Genomic DNA, 21,666 nt, shown 5'->3' with positions numbered 1-21,666 from the left:
TTCTTTTCTGTGTTCAAATCATTCTATTTCATGTAAATTTACTTTTGAAAATATTTGGAACAACAGTATTCGACCTTTGGACCCAGGACCCTTTTGTAGTCTTAAAAATTAATGAGGACATCAAAGAACTTTGTTTATTTGGGTTATATCTAGTAAACTTTGCCATATTACAAGTTAAAATAGAAGTTTTAAAAGTATTTATTCATATTTATTACATTAAAATAGTATACTCATATCATAACATTTTTAGGAAAAAACTTTCAAAAGTGAAAAGTACTTTGTAAGATAGAAAGTCTTTTAAAGCTTTGCAAATCTCACAGGCCTGCTTCTGTATTCAGTTTTTTGCAGTGTGCTGTTTTAGTTGAAGTATATGAAGAAAACCACAGCTTCACACAGATATGTGATTGGAAAAGGAAGGGTATTTTAATAATCTTTTCATATAATTACGGATATTCTTCTTTGATTATATGCTAAAACTAGACCAGTGGTGCTTCTATGAAAGTTAATCACAGTATGGAATTGCAAACCATGTTAACAAACTTTTCATACTGGTTTACATCAAAATCCATTGGTATATTTTGCATGTAGAATGGCTCTTTTATCCGTGCATGGTTGTGTAACATCACGTCTTTGTTATTTTGAATGTTTGTTGACCGTGTTCTTAAGTCTTCCAGAGGGTGAGCCATTAAGTTATACAATATAAAAATAAACCGCCTTTGTTGACCTCACTGATTTCATCAGGAAAGCATTTCAGTGCACTGAGTTGAGAGCTGAATTAACTGCTGTTTTGTAGATGGTTAATCCCAGTTTCAATGACACCGGTAATTACACAATTTTAGTAATATTGTGTAAATAGATGAAGTGTGAGTTGAAGAAGGAAAAAGCTAATGTTTCTAAAACCAACTTAAATCCTTTGGAACAACTTACTGTAAAAAATAATTGCTGTTGTGATTTTATGTGGATGATATTTGCAAAAAAAATTTGGGAAAACTTAAAAATCTGGAAGGATTCTGCATTCCTTCACAAGTATTTTTTATTTCTTCCAATATAACAAAGAAATCAAATCTGGAGATAACGATGATATGTGTGTGTTCTTTGCAGTAAATAACAGTGAATCTCCATTCATAGACCCATATTATAAAGAACAGGCTTTGACTCACCTTCAAGAGGTTGGTGAACACATATAAATATATTTTAAGTTGAAAAAAATTCAAATTGATGTCTGATTTTTTTTGTTTTTAATGGTTCTTCACCTAACTAGCTTTTCCAGTGATTTTATTAACCACTGGTCAGAATCACACTGAATAAGGTTTTTCTGGTGCCACCCGTGGGCTAGGAGCAAATTTCTATAAAATATGGAAAAGACTATAAAATATGGTCTCTTCCATTATTACACTTTGAATCTGAGACTGGGTATGACTGTACAGAATCAAGATAGACTTCTAGAAATACTGCTATTACAGGTCAGCTTTTATGATGTGGTATGGGTCCTTCAGGCACAAAGGACCATAAACTAATTTTATACTTGTGTGCTAGTGTTTTGTTGAATTGGGAAATACATGAAATGAGAAAATTTTATCTTAGGGTATAGAAATTTTCATAGAAATTTGCTTGATAATATTTCTTGAAGTTTGAGAAGTATACCACGAATTCTGTTATCTGTAAGAATAAACCCATAGGGCTAGGGATATGGCTGGTGTTGGAACACTTGCTGATTGTGTGAAGCCCTGTGTTCAACCCCCAGCACTGCAAAAAAAAGGAAAGAAAAATAAGTAGATAAACCCATTGACTAATGCATGAGGGTTTGGTAGGTGGTAGTAGTTCACTGACCTCACTTTTATCATGGTGAAGTATAGCTCCATCATGAATGGTATAACAACACAGGGCTGGGCACCAGATCACTTGGCCCCCGTCAGGCTCCCCAGTCCCCGAGTCACTGAGCAACATATTCCCAGCTCTCTGGTAATCAGCCTGCTGAGTTGTTTTTTTCCTAGAAGGAGAGAATTAAATTTGCACTCACTCTGTTTACAAGGAGTACACACCCTGGAAAGTTGACTTACTAGAACAAGGCAGTTTTTTCTGTGACCAAATAGTTAAGACCATTTGGTCAATCTTAGTTTTTTTAGCACCAGGCTCTATCACCAAAGGCAGCTAACTGAAAGCTGAAATTATTAATAAATGCAAAGGCATCCCTCCAAATTCCTGATTTCATAATGATCACATAATCATTGCCAACAGTGTGGCCTGGTTCTATAGATTTGTGACTTTGGCTTTTCTTTCTTTCCAGAAATATTTATTGAGAGTCTGTCGTGCTACATACGACTCTACAACCAGAGTTCCAAATTTTAAAAATTTTTTTCAGTTGTCAGTGGACCTTTATTTTATTTATTTTTATGTGGTACTGAGAATTGAACTCAGTGCCTCACACGTGCTAGGCAAGCCCTGTACCACTGAGCCACAACCTAGCCCCTAGAGATCCAGTTTTGACTGATAAACACACATATACACACATACACAAATATGCACAGACATAAACATACATCTACTAAAGGGACAGAAAAGCAAAGAAGTGGGAAAGTGAATGAAATATTCTTTGGGGAGGTTTTGAAATTCTTATAGGGTGACCAGGAAAGGTCTAACCAAGATCCTTTCTTTAGTATAAACTAATGAAAGAAGAACATAATCTGGAAGAGTTAGTCTCTCAGAATATTTTAAAATGTACTTAACCTAAGGTCTGTGGAGTTCATTGGGGCAAAATATTGGACTTTAATTTTCATTAACTCCAACTCTAATAGTACTGGGAGAACCTATAACTTTATTACAGATATTTATCAGATATTTTCATATTATATTATAGTTGTTATAAGCATCTCAAACTTCATGCTCATCACCACTTGTAAATTTATTATCCCCACTATTAAATGTTCATATTTAATTCCTTGATAAATAAGCATCATTATTTTAAAAATATATGTACTGATAATTATATTTCAAAATATGACATTTCCTTATCTTATGAATTTTAAACCACTTTGAGAAAGCAGATAAGACTTTACTCAATTGCCAAAGTTTTTCATGGCATAGAATGTGAAGCTTTAGCTTAATTCCTAACTGATAACTTCTTCCACCTCCCCAGGCACAGTACACTCTTGATTTGTTTCCCTCTCTTAGAGATTACTCAAATACATCCTGAACAGATGAGAAGGGTTTTCTGGATAATTCCTTCCTGTTCTGATTGTGAAAGTTTTTTTTTTTTTTTTTTTTTTTTTTTGCACTTCTTGTTTGATGCAGGCCACACACTATTAAAATATATTAAAATATTAAAATATGTGCAAAATATTTTAGCAAGTCAGACAGAAATTTAGCTTCCTAGTAAATGACACTGTAATACTTCACAGGTCAATTTTTAGACTTCACTGAAAGGTGAGTCTATGAGTTAGAGCTGAGAGCCCCTTAGGTAATGGAAAGGAAGGGCTGAACTCTGATTGAGCGGGTCCTCCAGGAATTTTGCCTTGCCATTACATGTTCTGTACTTTAGATCTCTTAGAATATTTTCTGCCACCTCTCATTAAGAAGGAAAACACAAAAGTAAAAATTCTTAAACTTGATGTTGCCACAAGTCTGGGAGCAAAAAGTGTTAATTTTAACTTTCATGAGACACGTTATGCCTGTGTCTTATGTGGAGGGAAGTCAATTCTGTGTCATTAAACCTCTTAGATTACCTCTGCATTTGTGCCCTGTAGTTCTGAAAAATAGACACTTATGGAGAGTGTTGAAAGCTGTGAGCCCTGGTACACTAATTCATATGTTTCATTTTTTTTTACAGGTTGGTGAAAGATGCTCCTTGGGATGAAGTCCCACTTGCTCACTCCTTGGTTGGTTTTGCCACTGCTTATGACTTCTTGTACAACTATCTGAGCAAGACACAGCAGGAGAAGTTTCTTGAAGTGATTGCCAATGCCTCAGGATATATGTATGAAACTTCATACAGGAGAGGATGGGGATTTCAATACCTGCACAATCATCAGCCCACCAACTGCATGGCTTTGCTCACAGGAAGCCTAGTTCTAATGAATCAAGGTGTGTGTGATCACATCATGGCCAAGGTGATGCCTGACTGACATCAGTCATCGTTGCCATGTAGTGAGCAAAGCATTTTTATAACTGCTCTTAGGTACATGTTCATACTTGGATCCTAACTAAACCTGTGAAATGAAGTAATACTAAGACACCCTTTAGTTAATTAAAGGACATACCTTTCTTAATTTCTACTAGTTATATTAGCTTGTATATTATTTAATTATGACTTATAATCATTCCAGGCCATATCCTTATAGTACAGTCAGTGACATTCATTTTTCCATTTAATTTTGACGTGAAGATAACCAGATTGAAATAAATGAAGGTCTTATTTGAAATAAATATTCCTAGCACACAGATATGACTCATAACATCACTATTCTTGTTTTTTTCTGTAAAGACTTAAAGCAACCAGACTAGATTGTCAAAATGAGAAACAACTTTTGTGGATTGTTTACCTACTTTGCATTAACTAATATACTACATACTTCCCAATGTCACATTTTCTTTGTTCTTGTAGCTAACTTAATTTCAGCTCCTTTGAAAATCTACAAATGACTAAAATTGTACTTAAGAAAAAGAGCCCTAAGATCCTAGTGAATTGTTAGAATACTAAATATGTAATCGAAGCTTGGAAGTTTAAAAGATTTTACTCTTGTTTATCTTCCCCGTAAGAATTACTCAGCATTTTAAATAGATTGCTCATCAACTGTTTTACTCAAATCTGACTTTCTCCTCCCTTGTCACATCGTCACAACAACCAACCATTGCATTTAAATTGTCTTAGGAAAAAAAAAATCTTCATTTAACAACAATATCAATACCTTGTACTGACAGAAGTTTGTAGTTTACGAAGTTTTTAGTGAACATTGCCTGAAGGGAATTATTGAAAAGAATAAACAAGGAAAATCAATAGTGTAGTATCCAGGGAATAGTGTCCTGACTTTAGGTATCAGTCATGTTAGTATCTGCTTGGAGACGGAGATGGAGATGGAGGACACAGGAAAAAAAAAAAAAAAGATGACAATGATTGTAATTTTAAATTCAAATGACAGAGAATGGGAGTAGAAAACTATTGAGAAGACTACCATGTCCAGTGTGGAGCTGGGTGGCAGGAGTCAGGGGAACATTTAGTAGTCACCATTGCACAGCAGCCAAGCCTGCAAGCATGCTGTGTGTCTGTGAGTTGGGGATCAGATCTTAGCCTGGGGCCTGGGGTTAGATGCCATCAGCTCTGGGCCTCTGGAAGCCCTCACGCCTGACACACCTCATAGGTCATGGTAGAGTGGTCAGCAGTGAGGATGGCATACATGTTTTTGAGAGTAAAGCAAAAAAGATCCGCCCACATTAGGGGACAGCTTAAATTTATCCCTAGGCATTGTGTGTTTCAAAAACAAGCTAACAAAACAAGCCAAACTTTACATCTAAAGTCCTAGGTTTGGACCAAAGTTCTGTTCATTTGTGTCCTGTGCCACAAACGAACAAATCAACTTTCCTATAGTTTGGGGGTAACAAAGCTTAACTGGGTCCATAAAAGAATTAAGGAAGATTCTTTCCAGTGCTGTGTAAATTATAAATGCGATAGAAATATGAGTAGTTTAATTGTTATCTAAATGTAAGAATACTAGAAAACTAGCATTTCTATGTTCAAAAGATTTTATAAGATGTTTTAGGCCAGGCATGGTGGTGCACGCCTAGCTTGGGAGACTGAAGCGAGGAAGATCTTAAGTTCAAAGTCAACCTCAGCAAAAACAAGGCACTAAGCAACTCAGTGAGACTCTATCTCTAAATAAAATACAAACTAGGGCTGGGGATATGGTTCAAGTGCCCCTGAGTTCAATCCCCAGTACCAAAAAAAAAAGATTTTGAATTTTCACTGGGGAGATTGAGAAATGTGACAGGTTAAAAAAGTAGTTGAACAAAGTCATGTAGCTCACTTTTGGCAGACTCACAGTTGGGTTGTTGTTTTTTTTTTTTTAAATCATCAGATTTACATTTCAATGATTGCTCAGCTCCACAGTGCTGCCTTTTTAAAATCTGTGAAATTTGAAAGCATGTAAATAATAAGAGGTTGTCTTCTAATGACAGTACAAATTGAAGATGGTCTAGCATTTATAGTACTTTGTATCTTATTACAAATTCTTTTAAATAATACTGCAAGTTTTACAAAGTGATAAACTTTAAAAAATATTTTCAGGAGTTTTTTAGGAAAATTGAATAGGAGTCTCAATGTACAAATCTTGTCTTACAAAATTACAGGCCATTTGTGATCTATATGATGTAGTTTTAGTTTACTCATGATTGGGAAATTACTTAATACTCAGAGGTTTATTTTCATTTAGTTAATAAATGACTTATATTCAAGAACTTTTCACTTACATCATGCACTCACTTCAAACCTGGATTAACAGGGTGTTGTTTATAAGGCTGATAAGCGAGAGTTTTATAAAATGTAATTTATAATAATACAAACTGGTTAGATAACTCAAGGTTGTATTTGGTCATATTTTTGTTTATGCTTTGTTACAGTCTTTCGTCATTGTTTGCATGTGTTTTCATCCTTCAGGGTACCTTCAGGAAGCCTACTTATGGACCAAACAAGTTCTGACCATCATGGAGAAATCTCTGGTCTTACTCCGGGAGGTGACAGACGGCTCCCTCTATGAAGGCGTTGCTTACGGCAGCTACACCACTAGATCACTTTTCCAGTATATGTTTCTTGTTCAGAGGCACTTTGATATCAACCACTTTGGCCATCCATGGCTCAAGCAACACTTTGCATTTATGTACAGAACCATCTTGCCAGGTATAGTGAGGATTCAGAAGTCAGAAAATATTACCTAGTTATAATTTTTTTTTACTATGAAAATGAGCTAGATAAAGAAAAGAAGTGAGGTTTGCTATGCTGAGATTAAAGAGATTATTTGTTTAAAAGCCAAAGAAAATTTGAATTTAAGAGCTGCATATGGATAAAACACTTTGAGCTGACATGAGGTTTTATGATTTAGGTATTATAAAGGTAGGAGCATAATGGATCAAATATAATTCCTAGTCCCCACAGTTCTTACATTTTTACACACACACGACCACAAACACACACACACACACACACACACACACATAAACTTGGGTACTCACAAAACTCGTTTTCATGAATCTAAATAAAATACTAACATTAATGATCAAATGTCAGTTTTCTTTTTTCTGTGATCCCTGATCAATCCCTTTGTAGTTCTAAATTTTTAATCTTTTCTTCAGAACCACATAGACTTGATTCAAAATGTATTATACCCACATATTTGTAGTGAAGATTTAGTATTTTATTTTATTTTTTTAAATAAACAGTATAGTATATAGAAAACAAAAATAACAGTTACTATAAACTTTCTAATTTCATATTTTTGTGTAGATCAGTCTTATAAGACAACTGGCTCTAAAATACATGTGTGTGTATGCACGTGTTTTAATAATTTATTTCTAGGAGAACTTTGTAACTCACTTTATCTATAGGACAGAACTAAGATATTAGAAAAAGTTTTAGGAGATAAATTTTCATCAAGATGAATTCTTGCCCCTGCCAAAATACAATTTTTATTTGGTAATTCTAGACCTATAACACAGAATCCAGTATTTAAACCTTCCAGAATCTAATTCATCTGGTTGTTCCTTTATTGGATGGTTACCAGAAAATGCTGTGAGCAAAATAACCATTTCAAGATTAAGTTTAGACTTAGATTCAGAGCCATATGGTTATTGCTTACTCTTAGACATACAGGAGAGGGCTGTTTGGTAAACAAAGACCATGTAAAGTAAGGGACCTTTAAGGGGTTCCAGTGCTTTGAAATTTGAGCAGAGTTCTAACAGCCAACCATTTTAGGCTGAGTCTAAGGGTTTGAGTCTACCCTGAACCCTGAGCCCTGCTTGTGGCTACTTCCTAAACTGGAAAAGATAATAGGAACACCTGGAAAGGAAGCATTTACATATTTGTGTTTATTAATCCAACAAACTTTTATTGCTCATCTATATGCCAGGCATTGGACTAGGCAGGGAATTTAAAGAGGATTGAAATACATCCTCTCCTTCGAGGAGCTCACAGACTTTGAAGTGTGATCTTTTACTATCACATTTTATACTAAGATTCACTTGGAAAAGCATTTACTAAAAGATTAGAAGGAAAAATCATTAGCTCTGAATTATATAAAGACAATCATGGTGGAATTTTTAGAAGAGACTGTGTTTTATCAATCTGTTCTCAACTGCAATCTCCTTTTTGCTATAGTTGATAGTCTGGTTTCTGGTGATGGTTATTGCTATCTGGCCCAGAGTTTTCTCCCATTCTTCTTCAAGAGCAACTGGAGCGTATCTGTTCTTGTTTTTCTTCTTTCCTTATTCCAATAATGATACTTGACTTGATGATCTTTGCATTTTCTGCTTCTTTAACTGCAAGTAGTATGTACTGGCAGAATCTTTCTGGGAGTTAAGTTTTTGTCCTGCACTATATTATGGTATAGCTTCCATTTTATTAGAAGCCAAATTTAAGTACTTTGTGTTATTGTCTTGGCCTAGAATGCAAGTTGAGCTGAGGGAGAGCTAGTGCTTGTGCCATGTTCAAGAACTCACTGTGCACAAGAGAATATCCCTGAGTAGGTGCAAATATAGTTGTACATAGTATGAATGTTGAAAAATGAGCAAAGAGGGTAATATATGCATACATACACACATCTGTAATCAATGACAGATTGCTCCATAACAAATACAAGCTTGCATACAAGATTTATGGAAGACTTTCAAGGGGATCATGATTTTGTTTGATGTGGGATAGAGCATGGACATCAGGTTTTATTTTTATCCAAAATACGCCATTGATTCTAATTTGCAGTTAGGTTTGGAAAATCAATGTTGAGATCTTTATGTGAATATATCATTTTAAGCTGATCTCAATTCTTTCAAACTTCCTTCCTCAGGGTTTCAAAGAACTGTAGCCATTGCAGATTCAAATTACAACTGGTTTTATGGCCCAGAAAGCCAATTAGTGTTCCTGGATAAATTTGTCATGCGTAATGGCAGTGGAAACTGGCTGGCTGACCAAATCAGAAGGAACCGTGTGGTGGAAGGTCCAGGGACACCATCCAAAGGGCAACGCTGGTGCACTCTGCATACGGAATTTCTCTGGTATGACACATTGGGTTGGCTTTAAAGAGAAAAGGTAATGGGGTTGCTATTCATGCTGTGCACTAATTTTTTGCATTTAAAAGGAAATAGTAATCTAAAATCCCTTTTAAAACTCCTTCTCCATGTCACCTAAATATATGCAGCTTCAGTTAAACTATCACAATGTTTGAAACTATGCTAGAAACATTTCTTTACGTTAAGACCTAATTACCAAGTGTAGCTCTTGGTTCCCTTGTGTAAGAGATGTCTTAGGCTTTTTCTGTCTCATAGATAAGCTCAATTTGATTTGACATCATTTTTAAATCATTTAAGAAGAAAGACACAAAATTTAGTCCAGATTATTCTTATGATCACATGAAAATAAAAAGGTAGTAAAATACTTTGTTTTGTTTTAGTAAATGGAGCATTATAATCTTCTAATAGCAAAGCTGTTCCTAAACTTTCAAAAGTATTTAAAAGTTCTTGACGGTTTTTGACAGCTTCACTTTGATAATAAAAGGACCGTGTAATTTTTTTTGCCGTAATCTTTTAAGCCCAGAAGGAGAAGCTTGAGCCTCGTTTTTAAAATATTGCCAAATATATTGTTGGCATCCAATAAGTTAAAATCAAAATTACAAGGAAGCAGTTAATCATTAATCTCTGATGTCTTTCAGGCTATTGAAATTTGCATTCAGCTCCAAAATAAGCTGACCATAGTCTGCTTCTTTCTGTTCTTGTTTTCAAAGTTTATACAGTTAAGAAGGGAAAAAAATAAAAGAAAAAATTAGAAAAGTGGTAAATAACGTAGTTTAACCAGCATCTTAAAATTATTTTCACAGATGAGCTAAATATGTGCAACCATCCCCTGGCTCCTTTGAGGGGTGTGTAGTAATTACTTAATAGTGCTTTCACTTACCATGAGTAAGCAACCAAGAGAGTTCTACAAAGCCAACTATAGGAGTTAGATTAATGCTAAGTCTAAGCTTAGTTAAAAATCTGCCTTTATAGGAATATGCAGACCAATCAAAAACTGAGAGAAGGATGATTAGTTCAGCTTGTATTTATGAAATCACATTAATCAAGCCAATGTTATACTCAGCTTCAGTAGAGATCTGATTTCTGATGTCCCAAAACTGAGACTCTAGACCACAGATGAAATGGCAAAACAAATGGCAATAAGATCAACTCTACCATGGGTGACTTCTCTAGGCCAGGGCATAGAGGAGCTAATAATGTGAATCTACCTCTCTTTCCTTGAGCAACAAATCATATGACTTTGTCAAGGCAGTTATCCCAAATCATCAAAAATAAACAATTATCTCCATTATTATTTTTGGAGATTTTCCTGATTTAAAACAACCTTTGTTCTTAATCATTGTGAAAGTTAATTATTGTATTGCTTTAAAATAAATATTTATCATAAATGAAAATTAGAAGTCATTTATTCTCTAAGAAGCATGGCACTATCTGTAAATTAAAACAAAGTTAAAATAAACCTTTTGAACTGCTCTAGGCAGTAGTTACCACAATATTAAACCCTCTAATATGAAATAGTTTTCTGAAACTTCACCCATTTATGCTCTCAGGTGTAATACTGGCCATGTATTTCATTAAATGTGTGAAGTTCTTCCATATTTTAATTATTTTAGAAGAAAAAAATCATGAATGAACTGATTTAAAACCAAATGGTCAATAATATCAGTTCCTATAGAACAGTTCCTATTACAATTCAAGGCTTGTTAAGAGTGTAGATCCTAATATGAGGTTCCTAGAAAAGGTGCCTCTTGGCTAGAAATTTGAGTGAAATGCTTAAATCTGTGGGCCCCAGTAGTTTGGATGGCAGCTCTGTAATTGTCAAGTGAAGAATGTCTATGTAGAAATTAGCAACAGAAATCATTTTAGGTCTTAAACTCAAGAATCACAAGTTGTACTCCTCTCCAGTCACCAGAGGTTTTCTCGTGTGCATGCTGATTATCTGTGAGTGTTTTCAGAAGTGTCCCTAATATAGTTCACACTGCTGTGGATAACATTCATGTGTTCCAGCCACATTACCATGTGGCATCACAGTTCTGGTGAGTTATTTTCACTTCCGTCAGAAAACCATTTAATTTTTAAAAATTAATCCCTTCAGGTATGATGCCAGCTTGAAATCGGTTCCTCCTCCAGATTTTGGCACCCCTACCCTGCATTATTTTGAAGACTGGGGTGTTGTGACTTATGGAAGTGCACTGCCTGCAGAAGTCAATAGGTCTTTTCTTTCCTTCAAGTCAGGAAAACTTGGGGGACGTGCAATATATGACATTGTCCACAGAAACAAATACAAAGAGTGGATCAAAGGATGGAGAAATTTTAATGCAGGGCATGAACATCCTGATCAAAACTCATTTACTTTTGCTCCCAATGGTGTGCCTTTCATTACTGAGGCTCTCTATGGGCCAAAATATACCTTCTTTAACAATGTTCTGATGTTTTCTCCAGCTGTGTCAAAGAGCTGCTTTTCTCCCTGGGAGGGTCAGGTCACAGAAGACTGCTCATCAAAATGGTCTAAATACAAGCATGACCTGGCTGCTAGCTGTCAGGGGAGAGTGGTTGCAGCAGTGGAGAAAGACGGAGTGGTTTTCATCCGAGGGGAAGGTGTGGGAGCTTATAACCCCCGCCTCAACTTAAAGAACATTCAGAGGAATCTGATCCTCCTACACCCACAGCTTCTCCTCCTTGTGGACCAAATACACCTGGGAGAGGAGAGTCCCCTGGAGACAGCTGCAAGTTTCTTCCACAATGTAGATGTTCCTTTTGAGGAGACGGTGGTAGATGGGGTCCATGGGGCTTTCATCAGGCAACGAGATGGTCTCTATAAAATGTACTGGATGGATGATACTGGCTACAGTGAGAAAGCAACTTTTGCCTCAGTGACGTACCCTCGGGGCTATCCCTACAACGGAACAAACTATGTGAATGTCACCATGCATCTCCGAAGTCCCATCACTAGGGCAGCTTACCTCTTCATAGGGCCATCTGTGGATGTTCAGAGCTTCAGCATCCACGGAGACTCTCAGCGACTGGATGTGTTCGTAGCCACAAGTGAACATGTCTATGCAACTTACCTGTGGACAGGTGAGACCACAGGACAGTCTGCTTTTGCACAGGTCATTGCAGATCGCCAGAAAATTCTGTTTGACCGAAATTCAGCCATCAAGAGCACCACTGTTCCTGAGGTGAAGGACTACACTGCTATCGTGGAACACAACCTGCAGCATTTTAAGCCAGTGTTCCAGCTGCTAGAGAAGCAGATCCTGTCCCGAGTCCGGAACACAGCTAGCTTTAGGAAGACTGCCGAGCGCCTGCTGAGATTTTCAGATAAGAGACAGACTGAGGAGGCCATTGACAGGATTTTCGCCATATCGCAGCAACAGCAGCAGCAGCAAAGCAAGTCAAAGAAAAACCGAAGGGCAGGCAAACGCTATAAATTTGTGGATGCCGTCCCTGATATTTTTGCACAGATTGAAGTCAATGAGAAAAAAATTCGACAAAAAGCTCAGATTTTGGCACAGAAAGAACTACCCATAGATGAAGACGAAGAAATGAAAGACCTTTTAGATTTTGCAGATGTAACATATGAAAAACATAAAAATGGGGGCTCGATGAAAGGCCGATTTGGACAGGCACGGATGGTGACGACTACTCATAGCAGAGCCCCATCACTGTCTGCCTCATATACCAGACTGTTCTTGATTCTGAACATTGCAATTTTCTTTGTCATGTTAGCAATGCAACTGACTTATTTCCAGAGGTCCCAGAGTCTACATGGCCAAAGATGTCTTTATGCGGTCCTTCTAATAGATAGCTGTATTTTATTATGGTTGTATTCTTCTTGTTCCCAGTCACAGTGTTAGCACTGAAGCCATAAAATTGTTTGATCATTTTATGATCATAAGAGTCTATGCAAAAAAACAAACAAAAAACCCAGTTTGCTATTGAATTTTTTTCCCTTGGATTCATTTTAATATATTAAGGGAAGACAATTTCACATAAGAAAGCAGAGACATGAAAAAATCAGAATTGGAGCAGGAAAAGAATTTATCAAAGGAATAAGAATAGCTTGTTTGTCCCCTAGTGTTTTTGGAAGAGTTGGATTTGCTGATTTAGCAGTGGTACTACTCTTGGAATAAATAAAAAGCCTGATTTTAAAATATTTTTTCTTAAGGTAAATGAAAAAAAGATTTAGATAGAATTGGATTTATAATTATTAATTTAAATTTAATGCTATTAGCAATTTCCAGATAGTGTATTGTGGAAAAGACCAAAACACATTAATTCCAAGAAATACAGACCTATACAGAGTGAATGACAGGATGTGTTATTATAGGAACTGGATAACTATTTATATAACAGTGAAAATGATGGCAGAAGAGCATTAAAAACTTAAAACTTGTTTCCAGTAGGAAACATATCTACAAATGAATATCTCCTTGATGATGTCAGTCTCTGCAAGTATATAATTGATTGCTTTTATAATTCATTGACTTTTCAATAAGTAAGACAATTACAGTCATCTTAATATTGTATTTCCTTTATATGGAAAACTCGTTTAGACCCAATGACTAAACTTTTCAAAATAAAGTATTTTATATCCTGAATTTTAATACCAAAGAGTATAGGGGGTCTAATCTGGATATGATTCTTAATGTTTTTTAATAGAAAATTTTCTTCAAGTTTATTTTGCTAAATAAACAGATCATAATTATGATTTCTTTTTAGTGTGTTTCTTCTGTGTAATGGGTTACATTCAAAATGAATTCACATTTTCTAAAATCTTGGAGGAGGGATCTTTGTTTGGACATGCATTCGTTAAACTTATAAAGTAGTGTTTGATTCAAAAGAAGTAATTTCTCTGTTTCTTGACCTTTCTGTTGTTTAAACATTTTAACATTTAAAACAACAACCAACATCTGATATTTAAGTAACACTAAACTTTGTTTTTAAACATTATGGTTTTATAAGTTTGCATCAGTTTTTAAGTTTGCAATCAAGTCCTCAGAAGGTAACAGGAGCATAGAATACTGGAAATGTAATCCACAATTGATGTTTGAGCATATGAAAATGATATACTTTGGAGGAACTTAAAGAATAAATTATCTTATATTCAGCATATTTGAACCTGATATATTTATTTCTCCCTTGAAAATAGAAAATGTATTTGGCTTAAATTTTAGAGTAAGAACACATTCACTGATTTATAGATCTAAAGTAATAAAAGTAACCTTTTCTCCTACTTTTCTTTTGGGTTCATGGAAATACCCATATGTAATAAAAATGTTAAAAAAAAGAACTCAGAATAAATCCTGTGAGCACCTTCAGAGTTCTAATTTTGAAACTTTTTACAAAGAGAAAAATAAGTTTGACTTTTAACTATGCTTCTCTCATTATATGTGGAACCTAGAAAATGGTTTCTGAGGAAGTATTTTTTCTTTCTCACGGAAAGTCTCTGGGGAGGATGTCATTACACACTGTTTAAAAGAATAATGTTTTCAAAAGAATAATGCTTCCGTTTGTCCTGCATGGATGCTCTTACTGGGATTTAAACTTGCTTTATGTGACAGATTCTCTGTTTACTTAACCTCATTCAACATTCCTCTTTTCTACTCTTTCCCATTCAGAAAGACGAATTGTCTGAAATGATCAAAAGGAAATTTTGAAAAAAGAAAGAAAGAAAGAAAAATTACTCTGAGGCTACAAGCAAACTTGATCTCAGGTCCAAAACTCAGGCATACTGTGTAACAGAGACGAACAGTGCAAGAGTGTGCCAAGTCCAGTTTTTCTTTTGTTTTCATTAGGTGAAGGCTAGGCAGTACATTAGTCACTATAGCATGACCCAGTCTAACACATTACCTCATTTTTAAAGTGATTTTTTAAAATGTGGTAATCATGTATCTTTAAAACAAAATGAATTAAAATTACATGGGTTTTTCTCTCCCTCCTTGTAATGAATGTAATATTTTTCTCACTTAAAAAGAAATTTCTTCAGGCAGTAATTTTAAATGGGTAAGTGAAAAATAATGCTGAAACAAATCACAGCTCTTTATAATGAGACATGTTTTATATCAGGGATGGTGCATGTTTGAGTAAAACTAAGGAACTCTTTGTATCTTCAAGAAACCCAAGCAATGTTAAATCTCCCTTGAAACTGAGTAATCAGTTATGGAATCTGTTTCCGTCTTGCTCACTATGAAAGGAGTATTTCAAGTTCATTGGCTAATATATGAGCTGTTGTTTAGGGGATTGGCAGGACTTTTGGTTCTTGCCTTAAACAAAATGTGAGCATCATTAGCATACAGAGCTGGTCTATGTAGTGGGAATGATATATTCCCTTGTTTATAACCAATTAGATTATAAATAGCCCTGATGATGGATGAGACCCTATTATTTACTGAGAGAACATTCTTAAGAGATCATTGTTACGATTGTGAATAAAGTCAGATGGAAGACCTTAAACTGTTTCAATAATTAAAATGTATCACCTAGACTACTAAATTAATTCTGGAACAAATATTTTAGTCATAGTTTTTAAGTACCACATTCTAAGGTTATTAAAAATGTTTTAACAATACTTTGCACACTGAAAAATAAGTTTTAAATAAGTTTAAAGAATTGACCTTGTAACTTATTGGACTTAAAAAATTTTTTTTGATAGTTCACAAGCTACTCATAAAGTAATCTGAAATTTCTCTAAATTTTAAGAAAAAGCAAGTTATGGAATTCATAAGTTTAAAAATAAATTCATGTGTTTCCTTAGAAATATAAAATAAGGTTAAAGTGGATATAGTTATAGATAGAAGGGCCATGTATTTATCCTCCAAACTGGGACACTCTTTTGAGAGTTAGAGGAGGAACAGTTTAAGAGCTACTCCAGGAAAACCAGGACTGTATTGGGTAAACTGGGCTGTGTGGTCATCTTTGTCAGATGTCTAGATAACTCAGGAAAAAAAGGAGTGAGGGAGCTATGTGAATCTTTCTCAAAGTTTAGTGCCAAAAAAGGAACTTAAGGTGATCTGATTGAGCACCTAAATCTACAGGTGAGGAAATGGAGGCTCAAGTAAAGGGAACTGGATCCCCTCCCTTCTCCCTGCCTGTGTTTATATAATTTCTATTGGCAAAGCCCCTTGGCTTAACTCTCTCCTCCTCAGGTTCATGTTGAGAAGAGATTGGTTTTTGTGGCTTAATTAACTGGCAAAGATGACATATGCTTTCAGCAATGTTTTAACTGGATATTTACTTTATACTTGTAATCCCATTTAAGAACTGACACATTTTCAAGAAATGAAGGAGAAAAATCATGAAATCCACTACATGGTCTAAATATTTAGGTTTTGGTCATCTGTTTCAGTAGACAGGTTGAAACTCTGTTTCTCCATTCACTGTGCTTCTTTACTGTGTAAATTCTTCTGTTTCTGGCTTCTCACGCTTCCCTGGCACCTCATTTTGGTGCAGCGTAGCCTCCCTGAATTCCTGAGAAAGTTTGCATGCGAGGTAAATATTTTTTTTCTCCTTTGGTCTGAAAAAAAAGTATTTTCTCTGTTACTTGATTGATCACTTAGCCAACAGGAAATAGCCTAGGTTGGAAATAGCCTTTCCTCAGAACAGCGAAGGAGTGGCTCCATGATCTTCTTCTGGTTTCTGGTGTTGCTTTTGAGAAGTCTGTTACAGTGTTTTCTCTTGGACCTAATAATTTTTACCAGGGAAACTCCAGTCTGCTCCCTGGTTAGTTTTGTGGGGAAGCTAAGAGAGGTGGCCACTTCATGGGCCCCAGAGTCAAGTGGAATAAGGGGACTACAGGTCTCACCGTTGGGTGGGGCGACCTCATCCTCTGCTTAAGTACAGCCCTTGCACTCTCAGCTGTGCTCATCTTTAAGTCCTGAATCCCTCTTCCCAGTCTCTTCAGAGAGTCAAAGCCTCATCTTCTGCCTTGACTGTTATGCTTTACCTGTCATGATTCTGTTTTCCACTCATGTGCATCTCCACTTTCAGAGGTACCTGCTACAAATGTCTGAGCCTCCTTTTGGTTCTACTCAGTGGCTTCTTTCTGACAACTCCCATCCCATTCTCTTGTTGGCTTGGACTTTATTTTCCCTTTGAGTTACCAGTCATCCATCTGCTCTTAGCTTGCACAGGATTGTTCTGTTCTCTGCTCATTCATTCCTTAAATACTTTTTGAGCACCCACTAAGTGCTAAGTACTGCCTGGCATTTAGAATACTGCATCAGAAAATAAAGCAAAGGTCTCTGCCTTCTCAGTGCTTGTATTTTAGGGATGGGTGTGACAAACTGGAATAATTTACGAGTTAATAGTATAATTCATTAGAGAAAGAGGTGCAATGGGTGGGAGAAGGCACCGTGAAAAGACTGGGAACAGTAACCTATTTTAACCAGGATGATCAGGTTAGGCTTTATTAACACAGCTATTCCTCTACTCTGTCATTTTTTTTTTCTTTTTTAAATATTTTTATTTTTACAGACTGCATTTTTTTTTCTTTTTCTACTCTGTCATTTTAAAAATCCACTTACTACCAGTTTAGTGGGATTTAGGAAGGAACAAGTAAAGTCATATATCGAATCAAATTTGTTTAACCAAAAACCCCACGTCACTTGAGTTGACAGATAACAAAAATGACAACACATGCCAAATTCTATTTTAAGAAACAAAAATAGGTAGAGAACAACAATGAAAAAATAAAGGCTGGCCCTCATGAGATTTTTGTTCTAGTTTAGGTGGGTTTGGAACCAAAATGACAAAAATACAAGATGTCGAGTGGCAATAACCGATGGAGAACAGAGCAAGAGGGGTATAAGGTGATGGCAAGCTGGTATTGTTCTATAAAAAGTGATTTCAGGTGTGATTACATATGAGAAGACACTTGAAGGACATGAAAGTGTGATCCACAAGGACATGGAGAAGAACATTTCAGAGGAAGAGCAGTGTCTAATGTCCTGAGGTCAATATGTTTGGTGTGTTTCAGGACTAGAGACCAGTGTGACCGGAGCAGAGTGGGTAAAGGGAAAATTATGGGAACAAAATCTGATAACATGTGCTCATAGATTGTAGCAAAGACTTGTGTTATGAGGAGGAAGTCAACTGGAAGGATGGGGTTGCTGTGAAGTAAGATGACGACAGAAGAAACGGAAGGGGTGGGAACTTGTTTAATGAAGTTAAATTTGTGCCTTTTTAAAGGTTAAATGGAAATTCACTAGCTGTTGAAGAGGAGAAATGCATGCTAGGTAAGTGGAATAGTATGAAAAAAATGGAAATATGAGAAAGCAAGTCTGGTTCAGGAATTAATCCGGATTAGTATTGTTGGCCACAGAGCATGTAATGGGGAGTGGTTGGAGATGAGACTAGAAAGGAAAGCACAGAAGATACTGTGCAGGTCTTTATAGGAAGGAATTTGGACTTGATTATATAATGAATGCTCTCAGCCTTTTTTATGCCTCAGCCTTACTGAAGGATGCAACATACACCCATTACTGAGAGAGCACAAAGCAGTTTTTATGACAAGAGAAATGTATATGGTGGATGGAAGGGGCATGGCTGAGGGGATATGATGATGTCACATATCCCCGTGTTTTGATCCTTGAGGCGGTTCTGATATGTTTTAGTTTGTTTTCTGCTGCTATAACAGAATACCACAGGCTGAGAACATTTATAAAGAATATAATTTTTTTTGGCTTACAATTCTAAGGCCTGGAAAGCCCAAGATCAAGGGGCCACATCTGATGAGGACCTTCTTCCTGCATCATAACATGACAGAAGGCATCACATGGTGAGAAAGAGAGGCAAGAGAGAGAGAGCCTGCCAAATTCTCCCTTAGATAACTAACCCACTTACAAAACAATGAGCCTCAGGACCTTATAACCTCTTAAAGTGACCACATTTTATAGTTATAGTGGCAATGAATCAACATGAGTTTTGGAAGGGACATTCGAACCATAGCACCCCATATTCCATATGTACACTATAAGGGAGAATTTCCCTCTAATTGGAAATCCCAATAAGCAGTGGAGAGCCATGAAGGATTTTCTCTTCAAGTAATTTGCATTATAGAAAGACAGTTAGCTTCAGGGTAGTGGATGAACCCAGTGGGGAAGAGGATAGGAGGCTACAGTATTCCATAGTCTAAGCAGGAGATACATAGTTCTTCAACCAGGTCTGGAGAGGAAATACTTAGGGCCCAGCTCACAGGCAGAATGTATGATCAAAGGGATGTGTGTTTTGTAGAAGTACTGATCAGAAAGGATGAATCAAGGGTGTCTGATGATGCATATGTCTCAGTTCTACTTATTGTAGAAGAGCGTGGTTGCCTGCACGGCCCTGCCCTAATCACCCTGGAGATTCCTTAAGAAGCCGATGAATACCTTCTAAATCAGAAAAGTCACAGTGCTGCCTCTGTGTATCTTTAGAAACTAGTTTGTGGGAAGTCTTTGTCATGGAATGTTCATGTGATTTCAGTGGTAAGTCCCTGTGGAAACACTAATGATTTGGAATGGGCTCCTGAGGCTTTGGTTTAAGGTAGAATTTCTTAAGGCTAGAGCTTCTAAAAACATTCCAGTCTACCCAGCACATTCCAAATTAAACAATGAGAGATGTTTTTAGTATATATTTAGGAATTATTTCCTGAACAAAAGAATTTTCAATGGTTTAGACATCTTCCTTTTCTTCTAAACAAATGGAAATAGCAACATACTAGGAATACATTTTTGTGTGAAGGGATTATGAGTTGTCCCTACTTTTTAACTTTCAGTCTGTTGCTCACCACTTTTTGTTCACAGAGACCTGAAATATAATAAAAGAGATTCCATTTATTGCCTTTCTATGCAGATAATCTTGATTTTTTTAACTCCTCCACCCCATTCTCTAAGGACTTTGTTTTAATGACAGAAGAATGAGTCCACGTCATTTATTAGAGTCCTGAGGAGAAATCATGGGGCACTGAATATATATTATAATCTGTGTTTGATACCAAAAAAAGGAAAGAAAAAGAAAAATCTGATTATTTTGAAAGATGAAGTTACAGAATTTTTATCACCGTTGAAATATCAATTGCAAAAACAATTTGAAACAGATTGTTATTACTGAACACTGCTGCTCTTGGGTGGCTCACACTTAACAAACACAAAGAGGTCATAAAAATAGCTGCTCTGTTCATCTTCCCCACTAGACTATATTCCTTTAGGGAAGGGGTTTATTTATATACAGGGTTCTTACACAGGGCCTGCTGTATATAGTACTTGGTATTCAAAAAATGCATACTGAATTGACTGAATGAATGAATGGAATACAGAAGACTAGTCCTAGAAGACTTTAACATTGAACTTGCTATAGACTGAATGTTTGTGTCCCCCGAAATTCACATGTTGAAACCTAATCCCTAGTGTGATGGTATTAGGAGAAGGGGCCTCTGGAAGGTAATTAGGTCATGAGGGTGGGGCCCTCATGAGTGGGATTAGCAGCCTTATAAAATAGACCCCAGAGAGATCCCTTGTCTCTTCTGACATGTGAGGTTACATTGAATGCAAGCCACCTGTAAACCAGGAAACTGGCCCTAATCTGCCAGCAACTTGATTTTGGACTTCCTGGCTCCCAGTACTGTGAGAAGTAAGTTTCTGTTTTGTGAGTCACCCAGTCTGTCATATTTTTGTTATGGCAGACTGAGCAAGCTAAGAGCTCTAGCTCTTGTAATGAGCTAGCCTCATTAACCTCCCACATAGTTATGAACCTTGGTCCTGAGAGATTCTCCAAATAGATCCTGGAGCCTTTTCAACATTATCACCTCCCAGTTATATGGAAGCCCTAAATTCCATCTCCAGGAAAGGGTATCTTGAAAGACAGATGTTAACAAGATACATAAAAGCAGCTGCCATGAGACTGTTGTACATAGGCTGGTCCCAAGTGGGAAAGAGCCCAGATGCCAAAGCACAACTTAAAATAACATACTGTCTGCGTGGGATGTTGTAAACCACTAGTAATCAACAGGCTGTTGCTAAGCTTCAGCAACTGCCTGAGAGAGTGCCTTTTGAGTTCACAATATTGTGCAACCCAGAAAGCACCCTGGCACCTCAGACTTCCTAGAGAACATAGGACAATGCAGTGTGGGTGTGGGGAATGTGGGCGGGCCGCATGTTGGGGAGGTTTGGTTATTCAGCTGGCCCTTCAGCCACACCTGCACATGGATTGGCACATCAGGACATCTGATTTCCTGAAAAAAACTCAGGCAAGGAGAGTGTCTCATATAAGTTACTGCATGTTTTTTCTGCTTTCTAAATGGGGTTTCTTGTTGTGCTATGAATATTGTAAGAGCCTTATAGATGATGACAAGAACTTTGTGAACTCACTACCAAGAAGTCATTTCTTAAAAACAAACAAACACACAAATACATATAAATA

General features: G+C 36.4%; 1 protein-coding gene across 6 annotated transcripts in view; it reads left to right on the top strand.

Annotated features, from left to right (window-relative positions):
* Dse (dermatan sulfate epimerase) overlaps positions 1 to 13,978 on the top strand; it is a 68,782-nt gene extending 54,804 nt beyond the window's left edge. For 4 of the 6 annotated variants that reach the window (XM_047559619.1, XM_047559621.1, XM_047559620.1 and 1 more), the window contains 4 exons: positions 3,827 to 4,080; positions 6,647 to 6,886; positions 9,045 to 9,252; positions 11,363 to 13,978. In XM_047559619.1, coding sequence (XP_047415575.1) covers positions 3,827 to 4,080; positions 6,647 to 6,886; positions 9,045 to 9,252; positions 11,363 to 13,124 — 2,464 coding nt within the window. In that variant the 3' untranslated portion in view covers positions 13,125 to 13,978. Of the gene's footprint in view, positions 1 to 3,826; positions 4,081 to 6,646; positions 6,887 to 9,044; positions 9,287 to 11,362 lie in introns of those variants that run through there. The other 2 variants (XM_047559623.1, XM_047559624.1) reach the window with 2 other exon arrangements.
* The last annotated feature ends 7,688 nt before the right edge of the window (positions 13,979 to 21,666 follow it).

Source organism: Sciurus carolinensis, chromosome 7, assembly GCF_902686445.1.
Source record: "Sciurus carolinensis chromosome 7, mSciCar1.2, whole genome shotgun sequence".
NCBI classification, from domain to species: domain Eukaryota; kingdom Metazoa; phylum Chordata; class Mammalia; order Rodentia; family Sciuridae; genus Sciurus; species Sciurus carolinensis.
Note: the sequence above shows the minus strand (reverse complement) of the source record. Positions and strands in the feature narration are given on the sequence as shown.